The sequence below is a fragment of the Herpailurus yagouaroundi genome, unplaced genomic scaffold, assembly GCF_014898765.1.
Source record: "Herpailurus yagouaroundi ecotype Mexico unplaced genomic scaffold, PumYag 141, whole genome shotgun sequence".
NCBI lineage: Eukaryota > Metazoa > Chordata > Mammalia > Carnivora > Felidae > Herpailurus > Herpailurus yagouaroundi.
In genome coordinates this window covers 35,668,698-35,687,417 of record NW_024412396.1, presented here as the reverse complement: position 1 = coordinate 35,687,417, position 18,720 = coordinate 35,668,698, and the positions used below count along the sequence as shown (strand labels likewise).

Sequence of the window (18,720 nt, the reverse complement as noted above, 5' to 3'; positions counted from 1 at the left end):
GAAGGCCACATAACTAACTTTTGCAACATAAGTGGGTCTAATGCCCACATCCTCCAATTCTCAATCAAGTTCTTCATACTTTTCTGCGTGACTTTTCTTTAATAAGTTCATTCCTGTTTCACCTAGTACCTCTGCCCCTCAATTCTTATTTCATTTGTGTGTATCTCTGTGGCATCAGATGCCTCACCCCAGCCTTCAGCTGTCAAACTGCTATCTTGATTTTTTGGGTGTCATCAAGCTTCCGTCTTCAGATTCAGCATGACTAAACACAATGTGGTCTTTCAGCTAAGCTGACATTCCAAGGTCAACTCTGTAGCCAATGGAAACCCATGGCCCAAGAAGTCTACACCCTCCCCTTCACTTGAGGGAGAGCTTGCCTCTGCCTGCTTTCCCTCACCAGGGATGTTGCTGCCCTCAGCTTGCTGAACCGTACTGTCAGATTACCAATGAACAGTGGCTCTGGTAACTCAGTGGACACTTAATACTCGCCACTAAAGGTAACTGGTGGGGGGCACCTTCTGGACTTAGGTCTGAAGACTGGGGCTATCATTGGACTGGCAGTGCCTCCTAGTGGCCAAGGCTCCAAAGGGTTCCAACAGAAAAGTGGCCAGTGTGGCAGCAGCCCACAATGGCAACCCCTTTCTTCTCCTTCCTCTGAGTCTTGTCCCCCCACCTGTTTTTAGTTCGTCCGGCCTTGCCTCATACAGTGAGCCTTCACTGCTGGTCAAATCATCCAGTACCTGTCTTTTCAGTGTTTTGCAGACTGAATTCCCAAACATGACCGTGATGTTGAAAAAAAAAAAAATTGGGAGGGGGCATGGAAATAGAAATATTACAAAGTCACCACTATCACTGGAGCAGGTCAATTTGAAAAGTGCTTTGTAATAACTTTTTTCCTTCCTGTAAGCTCCGTGGTAGCCCTGACACTCCTCCTCTTGTAGGAGACTTCAGCTGCCCAGGAGTGCCAAATCATCCTCCCGATCTCATTCTTATTAAGCTTCATGAGTAGTTTCAGTTAGGTTACAGAGATACGGAGAGAGGCTTGGTTTCTCTGGAAGCTCGCATCCTAAAAAGAATACACATCATCTCAAAGATCCCATTTTAAATTGTATAATCTTCATAAAATGAAAGATAAATCATATCTACAGCATAACCTTGAGACTCCTGTCTTTAAGTCCTCGCTGGTACAGGATGTGCAAATGTAGATTTGGGTCTGGCAAGGAACGTCTCTGGGAGCTGTGGAAGAATCGTGAAGGCTCCATTTGTCCTCGAGGGAGAGAGAGGAATCCTGTGTCCTGGATAATGCCATGCCACAACAAATAAAATGGGAACTCTTCCTTCTGTATGCCCCTGTGGTTCCCAAGGTGCCCTCTGTCCCCATGTTATGTTTTGTCTCCTCAAGGGTTCCTTCCACCAGGACTGTCTTTCCCCAGATAATGCCCAAATTCAAGGCCTTCCTCTATGCCATCTCTCTTTTCTTCATGAAAATGTACCTATCCCCTGTCCATTCTCTCAAAGCCTTGGTGTTTAATCTGATGAAGTATTTCATGGTAAGGTTTAAATAGTAGGACACCTCCCATTGGCATCTGCATTGTGACTGGGGACTTGAATCTTGATTCACTGGGATTGGAAACCAATTTTGTATCTCCCAAATGATACACACTGCACACCTCCATCTCCCCCCAACACTCAAGCCCAAAGATGATGTTGTTGAGGCAGAATGCCCTTTTCTTCCCTGGCTTCTGTCTGGGGGCCCCCACAACTGACCTCTCTTGGAATATCAGTGCAGTGACAAATAACTCCATGTGGGGAAGTCCAAGGGCTTTGAACCAGAGCCTACAGGCACCACATTCCGAATGGTATGTATTCGTTCAAACCACAAACTGAGCTGGAGAAGAGGGGCAACAGGAGAAATACACAAGACCTACTGAGCAGCAGGATTTCTTTACTGATTGTGGCTTGCCAACAAAGGTTTTGGATAGCCGTGGAATATTCCAGAAAGAGGAAAAGCTCTGGCGATTGCTTGGAAGATGCCGGGCAATTAAAATAAACCGTGGCCGGAATGTAAAGAATTGGGGACGAGAGAGGTGAATGAGCAACGGGGACAATTAGGGGGCATTATGCTGAAAGCCTGACATCTGTGCTGACATCAACTGCGTCTTACCCAACAGGTTTCTTGGGTGTCTAAGACATTTCTAGAATATGCACCCCGTGTCAGGAACTCCCAGGAACAGCCCGAGTGCCGCACTCTGATCCCCGCCCTTGGCCCTTTTCCCCTCCTCTTCTCCCACGCCTCCCACACCTGGCCTGCTTTTGTGCCTCCCGGGTCAGAGCCGCCTCAGCCGTCTCCAGGGCAGGCCCCCAGGACGGACGCCGAGCCCGCGCTCTCGCATCGAGCGGCGCCCGCATCCCTGTGCGCGCAGGCGGCCCCGGGGCCGCGCCGCGCTGATTCGCTGCCGCGGAGACTGCGGCGCCCGCGACGCGCCCGCCCCTCGCCGCGCGCCGGCTGGTGCAGCCTCAGTCAGTCTGCAGCCGCGCGGCCACGGTGAGCCCTGCCGCTGCAGCCGGGGCGCAGACCCTGAGTGCCAGCTCCGCGCCCCCGAGGAGAGCAACGGCGAGCCTCCAAAACCCGCACGATGCAGGCCACTGCCGATTCCACCAAGATGGACTGTGTGTGGAGCAACTGGAAAAGTCAGGGTATTCTCTTTATTTCGGTAGTGCATGCCTGCGGTGCACGGGAACCCCGGGATCCGGACTCGGCCATTGTGCATCATTTCACCTGTGGGACCTATGCATGCTTTATACCCAAGAGCTTTGTGTTGGGGGGAGTAAACTTGTCATGTCAAAAATCAAAATGGATGGTGTTTGCATTCTTTTTCTTTTTCTTTTTTTAACCACCCCCCCCGCCCCCACCCCTTTGTTTTCTTGTTGTAATGCTAGAAATTTAAATAATGCATCAGTTGCCTCTTCGGGGAGCTCTTTCGGGATCCATTGATCATTCAGTACTTGTTTAATCTGTTCTCCTCCCCGGAGTTGAAATGCTTTCTTATTGTTCCATGAATCCCGTTGCATTTAATTTCTGCAGAAAGGTTGAAATCTCCTGGTAGAAGCATTAAGTGAGAGGGCTCTAGTGCATCCTTTTAAGAGGGACACACCCATTTCAGGGTGGTTATTTGTGGTCACACAAAGGAGCCTGGAAATGCAGTCTGGCTCTCGAAATCTTGAAAATATGATGGCGTAGCCACATATTAGGATGGTTCACTTTGAAATATTTCAGGGTTTTTTGTCTGTCATTGGAGTAACCTGTAACTACTATTTATTAATAATGGGTATCTGTGGAAGAAGTAGAGGGGAAATAAAAGCAGTGCCCAGTACCCTCTGGCATAACAGATTTATTTTGAAACAGTCCATATTAGCACTGGGTGTGGCCACCCTCCAGCCTCGCTTGGATTGCTTTGCAGCCATTTTTATTCAGCCTCATACTTCACACATCCATCTCCTTTGTTACATTAAGATTCTCTCCTTCACCTTGCTCAGTGTGAGATTATGAGGAGAAAGAGAGAATTTGGAAGAATGAATTATGTGTTGTAAACTCTGGTGTTTGTAAGATGAAGTGTCTTTTAATATTTAACAAATAAGGTTCTGAAGAAGGCGCTTTTGACTTAACCTGAAGGGTTGCAGCGTCCCTCAGGGGACCAAAAATACTCTGGAGCAGAAGCTGGTGTGTTTTGTTTTTTTTTAAACCTGGCATCTTCCCCTTGTCATTTTATATCACAGAAGGAATGGGATGGCTTTTCATCTTTAGAGCCCCTGTAGGATTTTTTTCAGTAAATTTTTTAAGCAAAGAAAAAGTAAACACGAATCTCAGAATTAAGAACACTTTTGCTCTCTCTTATTTGTTGGTTCGGGTGGCGGTGACATAAAACAGAATTGTCGAGTTCAAATTATGTAGGTCTATTGGAAATAACAACTGTCAAAAGTAAATAAATGGGCCTAATAAATTTAAAAGCTAGGAAGTAAGAAATCTCCAGCAGTTCAGGGGCATAATTTTAGAGAATGATGACAATGACATGAAATAGCATGTTTTATACAGAAGGCAGTTGTGAAAATTCTTGGTGACATTTCATTCTTATGCGTTAAACTCATCTGGTTTATTTGATACACGCTTAAACAACTATAGATTGATATAATATCAAGTTTAGTTGAACACGAGGACATAAAAAAGTTGGCTTTTAGACTATTATGGGTTTCTTCTATTCTGACCAAAAGTAGATGCCAAAACATGGCAGATTTTCTTTTTTCTTTGTATACGATAGAAGATACTATTTCATTACAGTCCTGTGGGTTTTCCTCACTTGACCTTCTCACTGCAGGGGTTAAAAAGGTACATGGCTGTTGATAATCAGAAAATAACGCAAATGTCATCATTTGTCTATTGAAAACAATCATTTTCATTTTCAATATAAGGCCACTTGTGAAGATTAATGCAAGATCGTTGAAGGTCTTTTACACTCCGTGACCTTTAGTAGTTTTCAGTACCATTGATTTCCTTTTGTCAGATAGAACAAAGCCATTATCTTGAAAATTGACTGATAACTGGGCGGGTGGGTTTATAGGCATGAAAGAGGAATAGTAAGAAGTGAATTATTCCTTTTTCTTTCCACTAGGAGAACTTTGCATTTAAACTAAATCTACAATAAGATTTTTGTTTAGCATTTTCAATGCATCTTCTTAGTTCCCTCATTATCAAAAACAGTTCTTAACCCTGGCTACACATTAGTATCATCTGGGGAGCTTTTAAAAACACAAAGGATGCCCACCCCTAGGGGTTCTGATTCAATTGGGTCGAGTATCAGTATTTTTTAAAAGATCCTCAAGTGAGTTTAATACATAATCAGGGTTGAAGTCACTGGTGCGTAGTGATTCTTAGTGAGCCCAGTCCATAGACCTGCAGAGCAGGGTCGAGTATACAAATGATGAAATGGGTGTGATCCAGGAGCATCTGTGAGTTACCGTTGCAGGAGGCAGTGTAACATTGTTGAGAAGGTCCTCCACAAGTATTATGGGTGAAAGTGTTGCTTATAAAAAGAAATAAAGGAAGTGAGCTTCAGGTTTTTTACATATTCTTAAACATTCCGTGGAGAAATTGCAGCCCATTGAACATTTCATGAAGACTCTCCTGAAACTAATACAGTTGTCATAAGAACTGCAGTACACATGCAAAAGGAACCTTATATTTACTTTATTAATATGCATGATTTCAGCTAGAGACAAGAACATTTAAGGAGACTAAAAAGTTCACATTATGCTAGTACAAAGACTTTGTAATAGATTATAAAATGTATACATGACTATATACATTACAGTACATTAGTACATTAATGTATACGTTACAAAGATTTTGCTTCCAATTAAAAAACATGATACAACTACCCCTATATTGGTTAATAAAACAAAGCCCACCCAGCTCAGTGAAAGTAAAAGGAGAATAAAACAATCGCCTAATAAAACAGCTCTGTAGATAGTAATCTTACAGATCACAACAATACTAATATTTATCGGGCACTTTTACTGAATGCTTTACTTGGATCATTGCACTTAATCCTCACAAATCCTATGATGTGTAAGTTTCATTATTGTCTCATCTTATAGGTGATGAGCTAAGGCGTCCACCAAGGCACATGGCTGGTAATGGCAGAAGAGACTAGATTCGGGCCTAGGCTATCAGACTACAGATCCCCTCGCTTCTCACTGCTCTGCCATCTGCCTCAATGGTAGATGGCTTTTTCCTCAGTGGTTTTTCTAAGAATATGAATTATGTAGGTGATGGTGATTTTGTGGGCCTAGTAACTCATCACATTTACATAGTTTTCATTTGCCACATATCTTCTCATTTGAACTTTCAGTTTACTCTTGGACATCATGAGGCTCAAAGAGGATAAGTGATTTATCCAAGGTTTTTTGATAAGTGGTGAATTGAGTGGTGAAAAGGTGACTGCTTCAAATCCAGAACTCTTCCCGTGACAGCACTCCACCTCTTTTTCTCATGCTGAGTTATAGAGTAAACTTTCATGTACTCCTGCTGAGATATTTTCACATAGTTTCTCCCTTTACAGACAGCAAAATTTCAGTGATCTTGACCAGTTTATGCTATTATGGTAATCCTCACCATCATCATCAACTCATCATCCACATTTCTCTGTAAATATTAGCTATGTCCCAGTAACTATCCTAAATGCTTGTTACATGTATGACTCCCATTTTACAGAGGAAGAAACAGGGTTTTGAGGCAGAGAGGGCTTGGGCTTGCCCTTGGGCTTAACTGGGTCCCAAACACAAGGCAGTCTGATTCTGAAACCTGTGCTTTTAATGACTTTACTATACTGCCTAAATCCAAATGGTACTATGGCAGGGGAATAAAGTTTGAGCAAAATCCTTCATCCATATTATTCCATTCGTGCTCTAAAGATAATTTTTCCCAGATATCATTGTACTCAACAAATTCATCTGGCAGGATGCTTGGTAATACAGTGGGGTTGATACTTGTCACCTGTTTGGGGCTCCTGCTCAACTCCCACTTGACTCTGTGTGGCAGCGTTCTGTAATTAAAGCTTTCCCAGCATGTAAAATATTAATGAAGGGTGAAACACTAAAAGTGTTTCTGTTTTTTTATAAAATAAAATATTTTATGCTGGTCTGCAGTGTTCTGGGGAAATGCTATTCATGGTGGTCCATTCTGAAAGATGCTAGTTCAGAACAGCCAAGCATCCCAGAATACACAGAAAAAAATATCTGTTTTAGCTACAGTAATTGAAAGAAATGCTTGTATTTTGAAAATGGCATTTGGTAAAGATAATACATACATAAAGGCAGATCATTACCACCTTTTATCAAATACCTTCTATTTGGGCTCAATCTCATTAGAATACTGTACAAATATTACAACATAAGCATTACACTTGTACACTCCCTCTCTGCAGATTGTAATGAGATCCAGTGGGGAAACTGGCTTAGCTGGGGATCTGGGGATTTTTTTTTTTTTTAATGAAAGAAAACTCATTATACAGATAATATACCAAATATGGGTAGTTACTCCATTGCAAAATAAAACTCTACTTTGTCACAGTGTATGATTATTTTCAAGAGAGTCTTTATAAGGGAATATTCCAAAGTTTGAGGAGAGAATGATAGCTTTATTTTTCTCTAAAAGTGATACATGCACATTATGAAAATTTCCATTTGTACAAAGAAAGGTTCAAATCAAAGCCGCAAATCACCCAAAGTCCTACCACCTACAGTTAATCAGTGTTAGTATTTTGCTGAATATTGCCCAGTATCTCCATACCATGTAACGTGAAGCTAGAGGACTGGGTTGGCAACAAAAACAGCTTTTATGAAACAAGATTATATGCTTCTCAAAAAATACTTGAAGTAATCTAATGGAAGAAACTGACACGAAACTCAGAGAATTGCTGAACTTCAGATACATGTTTCTTTACTGTATGAGCTAATCCTTCCTAAAATTAAGAAAAAGTCTATGAGGTACATCAATAGATTAGGATAATTTTTTACTTTCATGTTTGGGTTTTAGACTGTACTGATGGACTCTGTGCAGTGTCTAACTTTGTTTTTAGAGGAAGACCCATCACAAGTGAGAAAAACTTGACAAAAATGGTGATCTAAATCCACATCTCCAAATCTATTATTTTTCTCAGATTTCCCTGAATTAATAGTTAGTTCATTAAAAGAACACAGGTGCTGGGTGGCTCAGTCGGTCGATTTGGGCTCAGGTCATGATCCCAAGGTCTTGGGACTGAGCCGCGCATCAGGCTCTACACTGAGCACGAAGCCTGCTTAAGAGTCTCTCTCTGTCTCCCTCTGCCCCTCTCTCACGCTTGCATGTGCTCTCTCTTTCTCTAAAATAAAATAAAATAATTAAAAAACAAAAATATTCCTGATACTCTATGAGTAAAGCATTAGGATTATGATTGCAGATTCCTAGTCCATCCTTAATGAGCAGGCCCCTTTCTTAATCATTTTTAAAAGGTGTCTCTCTCCCTCTCTCTCCCTCTTTCTCTCCCTCTGTTTCTCTCCCTCCCTCCCTTTCCCTGCCTCCTTCTCTCCCACTTTTCTCCTTATGTTTGAAATGATATTCTTGACTCATTTCTCTTTCATATTTAGACTAGTTAATACGTTTTGGGAACAGAATCTACGAAGTAATTGATCCATTTTACATCACCTTACAATAGAATTAAATCCTAAAATTCACTGAATCCAGCAAACAAAAGCTAACATAGGTGGATAACTCCCAGGACATCGCCTTTCTTTTTGGAAATAAATGTACATCACCACAAAATTTCCCATCCTTCTCAACTTGATTTCCTAAGTTGTGTACGCATTTGGCCATGTATCACCATTTACATATTGTCACCTCTCCATTTCTTATGAAAGTACACACGACCGTTCAAAGAAACAAGATTGCCTTATAATTAAGCTCATAGTTTGAAAGTCAAGAATTAGACATTAATAATCCTTTAAAAGCCATCTTTTGTCTAGATGACAATTAATAATAATTACATTAAAACCTTGGTCATTGTAAATGTATTCCAAATTTATAGCATATATTCCAAATAAGAAATGTGTTAGAGGTTTTAGAACTTAGAAGTAGAGTTCTGTTTAAGCTATTTGTTTAGCTATATGTTTAAGCTCTATTTTTAAGTTAAATCTGAGTGAAGTTGTCTTATAATTCAAGCACTCCTTACAAGCTCTTTGCCCAAACTGATGTTAATTTTGAACAGATGAAAAGTACAAATGTAACAAGCTTTAATTTTTAGAATTTATCAACAGTTCCACCCATTTTGCAATGAGTATGTCTCGCTTTCAAGATCAAATAGAGTGGTAACAAGTATTATGATGGACATAATGTTTTATCGACTGGAACAGAGGTACCATGAGAGAGCATACCTTTGCCTTACCTTTTTAGTTCAAAAAACATTTTGCCATTATGGTTTTGGTCAAAAATTTTAAATATAGTCCGTGTCTATAAAGAAGCAATAGCTGTCTACCTCCATGGTTCTTTTCTATTCCAATACAATGATGGATTTTAAGATGTGGCCCAGACAAGGGCCCAGACAATTGCGACTGATTACCACCAACCAAATGAACAGTTTTGTATTTTGATCAAGTCAGAAAGCTTAAAGGAAAGAAAAGCACATGAGGACATCCATTACTTACTACCTTGCAAATCTCTCTGTGTGCGTGCTTCCCTCAGCTACCATGTGCCCAAAGCCTGTCTTTCTCTCCATATGGTCATCTCTTCTTTTGATGCCAGTTGCCCTGTTGAGACCCCTCCAAATGAGTCCATTTGCTAAAAGATTTAGCAGGAGGATCTGGCCACACTGTCTTCAATACTGGGCCCTGCTGTTTCATTTCCTGGCCAATTCTACCCCATCCAGGTGACAACGGGCCTGAGCACCACTGCGTTCATTTCCAAGCACAGGGAGAATGTGGTCCTACTGGTTAGAAGTAGCCTGTGGATTAAATGCTCTGTTCTTTTACTGTCTACACAGAATGCCAGGTGTAATGTATCTACTCATTCGAAACATCTGCTGAATTATTTAAACATCCAGAAATAATAGTGTTGGCATTTTTCTCTTCACAGTCATATTGACTGCATTTATGCAGTGAGAGGGAAGAGCCTGGAAAATGGAATCACTGCAGGTGTTTTTATCAGCAAAGGTCTCTTCCAGCAGTTTCCCTCTGGATTACCATTTAAAGTTTAAATATATGTAGGAGCCTATTTCATAGCAAAGGAAACTCATGGAGTAGTTGACTAGGAGATGTCATCTTTGAAGGTCACCGTGCATGTTTAATGTCTTGTATGACATCAGTTCCCATTATGTTTCTCTGGTTTGATGGCAAACGAGGGAAAGTTAAAGTAGGGAAAGTTACTGCTGTTTCTTTTTGTTAGCTCTTTATGGTGTGATATTTTGTCGGCCTGAAAAAGGCGGTGAAAATCAGAGAAACTGGCTGTCACTGCTTTGGACACTGGGTTGTAAAGAAGTGAGGTTTTTTGAGCCTCTAATCCTTTTCAGAAGGTGGTCAAGTATTGTAGTCAATTATCGGAAGCTTACTAAAATGTAAAGTCAACAGCATGTAATTTTTCAACAGTCCTTTCAATGAAATGCTGATACTATCTATAAACAGGATTTTCTCCCTTGGCCTTTTATAAAGTAGCACTTACTTATCACATAGCAAGTGGTGCAGTGCTGCCTGAAATCTTTACTGGACCAAGATGGACTATAAATAAACACATTTAAGAATATGGTGCAATAATGCAGATAATTATGCACAATTTATTGCCATTTCATTGTTATCCATTTATACCACATTTTGCCTTATGAATAAAATAGGAGTAGCTGCACCACTGCCTTTCGTACATTTTTAATAAACTTTCTGAATACTGTACCGCTATTGGATCATATAATTGACTACACTTAAAATGGTTTCCTCAACCAAAACATTTTGGGCAGCAGCTAAGGGCTCTCTCTCTAGAAGTTTGACATAGCATTTTATTTCCATTTAGCTATTAACTCAAACCTTGGATCACTTCTATTTTTTCTTTTCTGTTCTTGATTGGATTATGGAAATTAAGGATAGCTCTGATTTCTGTATGCGAAATCAGGAATCTTCAAATCTGCCAAATCTGCCAGTTCACCCTTGACTGAATTAGTTCTAGGTGAGCCCCAGGCAAGCTGCAGTGGGTTCTCCCACATGTGGTTTGGGGACTAAGATGAGATCACCAAGCCCAGTCCATTTATCAATTGATAGGATGTACTGATCTCTCATTTCAAAGCCGATGCATTGCTCCTTGGTTTTTAGCAAAGTAACTTTGGTTTTTGCAATTGACAAAGCAATACAGTAATTTACCAAAGACTATGGGGGTTAATTTGTTGCAGTTATAGAGTTACTTATATTTTTTTTTACTTTGGTTTTATGGAAAGTTTATTCAAATACCCATTTTTTCTGGATCAGCTGCTATAACCTTCCTACACAAGTTTACATCACTCTAAGCAGAATTAAAATGTGAAAAATCATCATTTACACAGCAGATTGGAACACGGAAATTCTCTTCTCTGATCACACTTCACCACTTCCTACCCTTCCTACTGAATCATCATGGGCCATTTGCTGTCACTCTGACCACACGCAGCCATTGCCATTCCCCCAGCGCATCAGTTTCCAACAGTCTTGGCTGCTTGTCAGTCACTAGAGATCCTTGACTTTAGCCAAACCCTCTTTACTTTCTGGCAGCCCTTTTATTGATTGCTTTCTGAATTTAGACTGTATTTTTCTAGATCAGCACTGTCCGATAGAAGTATAATGTGAGTCATTACCTAGAAATTTTAAATTTTCTAGTAGCTTCTTCATTAAAAAGTAAAAAGAGGGGCACCTGGGTGGCTCAGTCGGTTAAGCATTCAACTCTTGATTTCAGCTCAGGTCATGATCTCATGGTTCATGAGTTTGAAACCCATGTCAGGCTCTGTGCTGACAGTGTGGAGCCTGCTTGGGACTTTCTCTCTCCTCTCTCTGCTCCTTCCACTCTCTCTCTCTCTCTCTCTCTCTCTCTCTCTCTCAAAATAAATAAAATTAATAATAGTAATAATAAAGTAAAAAAGAAACAGATAAAGTTAATTTTGATAATATATTTAATCCAACATATCCAGAGTACTAGTCTTTCAACAACAAAATCAATATAAAAAGTATTATATGTATAATCTACATCCTTGTTTTGGATTAAGTCTGAAATCCGATAGGTAGTTTACAGCACGTCTCATTTGGGACTAGTCACATTTAAGGTGCTCAGTAGCCACGTGTGGCTCATCACTACTGTATTAAACAAGGCAGGTTTGGACTTATCCTAAATTCTTCAAGCCCCATCCTTATCCTCCTCAGTCTCAAGAAGACCTCATAACTCATTTTCCAGGATTTGAGTAAATCTACCTCAAGCCACTTTATGTCACTCTATGTTGTTCCCTTCCCACCTCAACACATATTTGTAGCCACACCCATACATTCCCCAAATGTCTCTCCCTCTTTGCCCATTCTTTTCATTCTTCTCCCTTCTTTGAAAACAAAGAGCTATGGCTAATCCCATCTTTTTGCCCCTTCTCTGAGACTTTGCTCAGCCAAATCTCCCCTCTTTCCAGGATCCTCACTCCTCCCTTTCTATCAATATCCCCAGGCTTTGCTCAACCTAAAGGTTTGCGTTTGCTGCTACTTTCCCAAACTACCATTGTATTTGCCATCTTCTTCATTACTTTGAACTTCCCACCATTTAGCCAACGCTTTACAATATGGCTTCCATTCTCACTACTGCTAATACTCCCTGCCAAGTTATGAGTGACCTTCCAGTCTCCAAATCCAGGGTCCTTTCTCGATTATCACTTCCCTTGTTAGGTCATCAGCACCCCTCACTGAAGTCTACCCTTTTGTCCTGGGAAGTTTCCTTCTTCTTGACTGCCATAACCTACACTGTTGGCGTACCCATTCTGACACTCAGACGGGACTCTTTGATATGCTCCGTTTACTTCTTTGAATCTTAAAGTATGGTTTCATTCTCAGTTGCATTTCTTAGTCTCTCCTGTCATGGGGGCTTCCTCCACTCTCATGGCCTCAATCATGCTTTCTACTCATATTCAACCCTCCTTACTAAATTTCAGTCTTGCGTTTCCAGTTTCCTACTGTGCATGTTCATCTCAATATCATTGGGATATGATATTACTGACCATTTAACTCAGGGCTTCTGTGACAAAGCCTATAGAAAACCCAAATCATTTGGTTTTTAAGCTTTATGAAATTCAGGAAGTATTGTAACTGTCAGCTTCATCTCACCTGTGATCCCTATCCCATCTCTGCCCTAGACTGTGTCAAAATGCCCTTTTTTGATGTCATCGTGTTAGAACCTGGAGGTTTAAAAGCAAGTGTCCACTTTATCCCAAACCAGCTCCCACTCCGATTTCCTGTTTTTGTCAGTGATATTAATCACTCAGTCACCCAGCTTTGAAATGTTGCCTTCACCCTTAATTAGCTCTTCCTCCTTTCTCCCACGGCTAATTAGTCACCCTTCTTGTTGACTAATCCTTCATAATATTTCCCTTTATCCACTCCATCTCCTTAACAAATTGTTCGCTACATTCACAAACCATCCCACGTCCTCTTTCATCAATTCCAGCACCGTCCCTTCCTTGAACTCAACTTTTGCCACTTCCAACAGCACAAAATGTATTGGTACTGATTCAGCATTTTGTAAATGAGCACCAGTCTTCCCAGCTAGATCTTAAGTCCCTTAAAAGCAGGAACGGAATTGTATGATCTCTTCGTTCTTGGTTTCACTAGATGAATAGATGGCCAATAACTATTTACTGTTGATAATGACATGTTATCACCTAAAAGTTTTTTTCACATTCAATATCTAGCTCTGGAAGCAGATTTAAATAAATCAGGTTGCTCAAATTAATTTTGCATACTTTGGGGAATGTTTAACCTATAACCATATAATGCGAGAGAGGCAACTGTTTTCTTCTGGAAAAAGCATCAGACTTAGGGTTTGAACTCATTAACTAGTCAGTACACAAGTTTCTTAACTTTTAGCTTCTTTATCTGTTATACGTAGACCTATCCAGCAGAGTTGACTGTGAGGTGTAAATGAGATAGTATCAGAGGATGCTTTGAACATTTCAGAATCTACGTAAATAGCTGATGATATCAGAAAAGTACTCAGAATAAACATCCCATTGATGTTGTAAGATGAATCTTTTGCTAACCTCCTAATTAGAAACCTCTAGCAATCTTTTTGTTTGTTTTATTTTTATTTTTTATTTTTTTGAGAGAGAGAGAGAGAGAGTAGGGGGAGAGGCAGAGAGAAGAGGGAGATACAGAATCCAAAGCAGGCTCCAGGCTCTGAGCTGTCAGCACAGAGCCCGACACGGGCCTCGAACCCATGAACCATGAGATCATGACCTAAGCCAAAGTCGGACGCTCAACCGACTGAGCCACCCAGATACCCCAGAAATCTCCAACAATCTTAACACATTGATGGAAAGACCTGCTGTGTAATGACTACACCAAACTAATTTAGTTGATAGTTCACACTCTCTGCCCATAGTTTCTTCACATAAAGCCCTTACCTGGTGCCTGCCATTCTTGGCTATTTAAACAAGTATCCAGAGACTGAGAAGGCTTTTCTAGAAGGGTACACCGTTTTTAACAAGTGTTAAGTGACTTATCAAGTGGGGGTTCACTTGATAATACCAAACTTTATATTTTCTTTGCCTGAAAGTTTCTCACAGGGTCTCCCATGCCACTTCACATCATCTCAGAGGTAGGTAAACCCACCTTCTCTAGTACTAAGGAGTGCCCCCTTTAGCACAAATCATTCTGTCTTATAATGTATTTGTTTCTAAACGTGTCTGCCATGTGAATCTAAGGGTGTCATGAAATAGAAGATTACAAGTTATTTGTGGGTGGGTTTTCTTTCTTTCTTTTTTTTTTTTTTTTTTTTAACAATTCATTGATTTTTGTATCCCTGGGACTTAGCACAAAGCCTGGCACTTAAAATAAAGTTCTTGGGGCGCCTGGGTGGCGCAGTCGGTTAGGTGTCCGACTTCAGCCAGGTCATGATCTCGCGGTCTGTGAGTTCGAGCCCCGCGTCAGGCTCTGGGCTGATGGCTCAGAGCCTGGAGCCTGTTTCCGATTCTGTGTCTCCCTCTCTCTCTGCCCCTCCCCCGTTCATGCTCTGTCTCTCTCTGTCCCAAAAATAAATAAAAAACATGGAAAAAAAATTAAAAAAGAAAAAAGAAAAAAAAATAAAGTTCTTACTCAATAAATACTGAATAAATGAATAAAACGTAAAAGAGGCAACCCTGCAGATAATGGTGATGTTTTAGTCTTTTTGTTCTCCTTCCCTCCCCCCACCTCCCCAACAGAATAAATGCTAGGAGGCTTCAGTTCCCTAGGGACCTTTAGCCCTGCTGGCCTGGACTTCCCTCAATGTGCTACTCTAGATCCCTTCCGCAACAGGGGGGCGCTAGGCTTCTGGGAACATCCCTTCTCCCACTTCTATCACCTGCCCTCAGAAGCCCAGGGGTTTCTTGTTGTCATGTCTTCCAAAAGATCTGTCCCTCTTCTCTGTCTGAAAAGGAGTATTACTTTGGTGCTCTTGTCTCAACAAACTCTTCTAAAACAAAACACAATTGGTAAACTCATTTGAATTTTGTTGTTAATGGTGAGCTCATCTTCAGTGTATTATCCCCTTCTTTAAAAAAAAAAAAAAGATAAAAAGGATTAACCTAAAGCAGTGAATTTCTAATATTAGAATGTCAGTCCATGTGACTGGTGCTTGGGCCTGGGAGAAGAGAGGGGCTTTAGAGCAGCAGTGCTTTTCCTTTGCCCCTGGAAACCTACTTGTAGAACCAGCCCCACTCAAGAGAAGAAAAATCTTTTGTTTCACACCAAAACACGCTTGTGATTCTCTCCTCTACCTCCTACATCACAAAAGTGTTGTAAGAACAAATTTTTGCCCAACAAAATGGCAGACTACTCTAATCTTGTGTGTTAATGTCATTGGTGGACCAGGTCATGGTGGATATGGAGTCGGTGGAGAAGGATGACAGATCAGCTCAAAAGGAAGTTCTCTCGGGGCGCCTGGGTGGCTGAGTCGGTTAAGCATCCAACTCTTGATTTTGGCTCAGGTCATGATCTCACGGTTTATGAGATCGAGCCCCCACATCGAGCTCTGCAATGTGGAGCCTGTTTGGGATTCTCTCTCTCTCCCTCTCTTTCTGTCCCTCCCCCCCCCACCCCTATCAAAATAAATAAACTGTTTTAAAAAAGTAAATTCTCCTCCAGCTTCACACTGCTGAGGTATCCTCAGCCTGTTATAAAAGAGCCCCCACCCCACCCCTTAAGTCCTTGATTTCCTCTCCAGCCAGCCTGAGATAAAACTGTTGCGGAGGGTTAAAACTTTGCTCCGCAGCACTCCTTATATCCCCTCTAGAACGTCAGAGAGTTGCCACAGGCTATGTGACCTTTTCAGTACTGGTCCTTCAGCTAGCTGCATACCTGTGTATGATGGGAGCAGCTCCTGCTGTCTTCAACCTGGTCACTTCCGTTTTCCTCTGAGCAAATGACTGATATCTAATCCTTTGGTAAACCAGCTGCCTTTGGGTATACCGCACATGAAGCAACTGCCATTTTCATTCGGGTGTGAGATGGGGATTTTGTGTCTCATTTTCTCTTTCTGAAAATTTATTCATGTAACATTCGATAAAAACCATTTGTTGCAACAACATGGATGGACCTTGAGGCCATTATGCTAAGTGAAATACGTCAGACAGAGAAAGACAAATATGATTTAATCTCATTTGTATGTGGAATCTAAAATAGCCTAACTTGTAGAAACAGTAGAATCGTGGTTACCAGGGTTAGGGGGTCGGGGGACTGGAGAGATGTTGTTGATTGGTGGGTACAAACTCACAACTAGGAGGTAAGTAAATTCTGGAGATCTAATGCACAGCATAGTGATTGTAGCCAACAATACTGTATTATAAACGTCAAAATTGCTGAGAGACTAGATCCTAAATGTTCTCACCACAAAAGAAATGATAATTATGTGCCATAATAGAGGTGTTAGTTTAATGTTCTGGTAGCAATCTTATTCTAATATTTAAATGTATCCAATCAACATGTTGTACACCTTAAACTTATGCCATGTTATTTGTCAATTATATCTCAATGTATTTATTTAGAAAAAAATTTCTTAATGTTCATTTTTGAGAGAGAGAGAGAGAGAGAGAGAGAGAGAGCTTGAGCAGAGAAGGGGCAGAGAGAGAGGAAAACACAGAATCTGAAGCAGGCTCCAGCCTCTAAGCTGTCAGCACAGAGCCCGATGTGGGGCTTGTACTCACAAACCTCAAGATCAGGACCTGAGCTGAAGTTGGATGTTCAACTGACCGAGCCACCCAGGCGTCCCAATTGTATCTCAACTCAAAAAAACGTTTGTAACTTGCCTAATTGGAGAATAAATTTGCATGCATTCTCCAGCAAGGCTTCTTTGTTTTTTCATAATCTGGTGACCGGAATATGGAAAATATTTACATTTTGTACCGTATTTGAAGCACTGTGGCTTTGTTCTTTTGAACTCAGTTTTTTGTTTGTAAGCAAAAGAGGGAAATAACTGAGTGAGAGATGTGATCTAGATTTTTACAGCTGCATTCCGTATTTTTAAATCATATAATAGGAGTGAATAAATTATGTTGTACAAAATGGTTTAATCCAAGTGTCAGCTTCAGGGATTCTTGAGATAGCTACTAACTTTTCAGTTTTGCTGGCCTTGGTGGCAGGCCGTGTCTTTACTCAGAAACCTTTGCCATTGGCTGGGGTCTCTGGACCTGTCGCCATGCTTCTGAAGGTACCACTTCTCTGAAACCTCCCTTTTCATTGTTCCTGCCCTTTCTGAGCAGCAGGAACAGTCACATGACTGCTGTGCACATCTCCAGGCCACCATTAAGACATAACCTTGTCAGCAGGGTATCAAGATGCATGCAGTCAGTACCTTCCAGAGAGGCGGAGCAGGTACTTCAGAGTCCTCTGTACTTTGAGATTTGTTTCAGAGTCACAGACGGTGTGGCCCCGCAAGATGCACTCACAGAGGTATGGTCGCTGGAGACTCACCAGCCTTTTCTTACCTGCAATTTATAAACTGTCCTCAGGGACGGGAAAGAGTCTTCCAAAGCAAAACACAATGGCAGCCAGTGCCCTGGCCAAAGCCCTGTGTCTGCTCGCTGGTGTTTGGGAATCCTGAGTCGAGGTGAGGACCTGCGGCCACCACGGCTCCGTGGAATGAGTCCCGATGCAGTTCTGCCAGTGCTAAGTGTGTGTGTGGCTTTGGTCTCCTCCCCACAGCTATTGACCTGCTGTACTGGCGGGACATCAAGCAGACTGGGATCGTGTTCGGGAGCTTCCTGCTACTGCTCTTCTCCCTGACCCAGTTCAGCGTTGTGAGTGTCGTGGCCTACCTGGCTCTTGCCGCACTCTCAGCCACCATCAGTTTCCGCATCTACAAGTCTGTGTTACAAGCGGTGCAGAAAACCGACGAGGGCCACCCTTTCAAGTGAGTACCCCAGCTGGGCCAGTCCTGGCCCGGTCTCTCACGGGGCTCCTTCCCCCTGACTCTGTTTCAGCTCCTGGGCATTTGGGTGATATGTCTCTGGGACCTGACAGATGTCTCCGAGTCTCTTTAATGCCCTGGCTTCTAATATTTTCTGGTGAATTTCTAAGGCAAACTCCGTTATCCCCATTGTAACACTTACTTGCTGTATTGAGTTTTTATATTTAATTATTACTAATGAATTAAGCTGCATATTTAATATAAATTTATAGAGCATACACTTATATTTCATATTTTATATTTAATTATTACTAATAGTGATCATAATCCATTATATGTGCACAATGTTTTATAATTTAAGGAGTAAGCAACAATTAATCCTCCCTACCCTGTGAAGAAGGCAGAGCAGTGTAATTAATCTCTACGTACAGGTGGGAAAACTGAGGCTCTAAGACGTAAAGGGACTTGCCCGAGGTCATATGGCCAGTAAATAGCACAGAGTCAGGGCTAGGGTATTTGGATTTTTCTTTTTCTTTTTTTTTTTTTTTTTT

General features: G+C 41.4%; 1 protein-coding gene and 1 long non-coding RNA gene across 3 annotated transcripts in view; one reads left to right on the top strand and one right to left on the bottom strand.

Annotated features, from left to right (window-relative positions):
* The window catches only part of RTN1 (reticulon 1), a 230,657-nt gene that overhangs the window by 201,895 nt on the left and 10,042 nt on the right, over positions 1 to 18,720 (top strand). The window contains exons 1-2 of one of the 2 annotated variants that reach the window (XM_040477304.1): positions 2,507 to 2,697; positions 17,965 to 18,172. In XM_040477304.1, coding sequence (XP_040333238.1) covers positions 2,637 to 2,697; positions 17,965 to 18,172 — 269 coding nt within the window. In that variant the 5' untranslated portion in view covers positions 2,507 to 2,636. Of the gene's footprint in view, positions 1 to 2,506; positions 2,698 to 17,964; positions 18,173 to 18,720 lie in introns of those variants that run through there. The other variant, XM_040477303.1, reaches the window with a different exon arrangement.
* The window catches only part of LOC121031850 (uncharacterized), a 3,368-nt gene continuing 2,827 nt past the window's right edge, over positions 18,180 to 18,720 (bottom strand). Inside the window, exon 3 of the long non-coding RNA XR_005790933.1 lies at positions 18,180 to 18,695. This is a non-coding gene — a long non-coding RNA (uncharacterized LOC121031850). The remainder of the gene's footprint in view (positions 18,696 to 18,720) is intronic.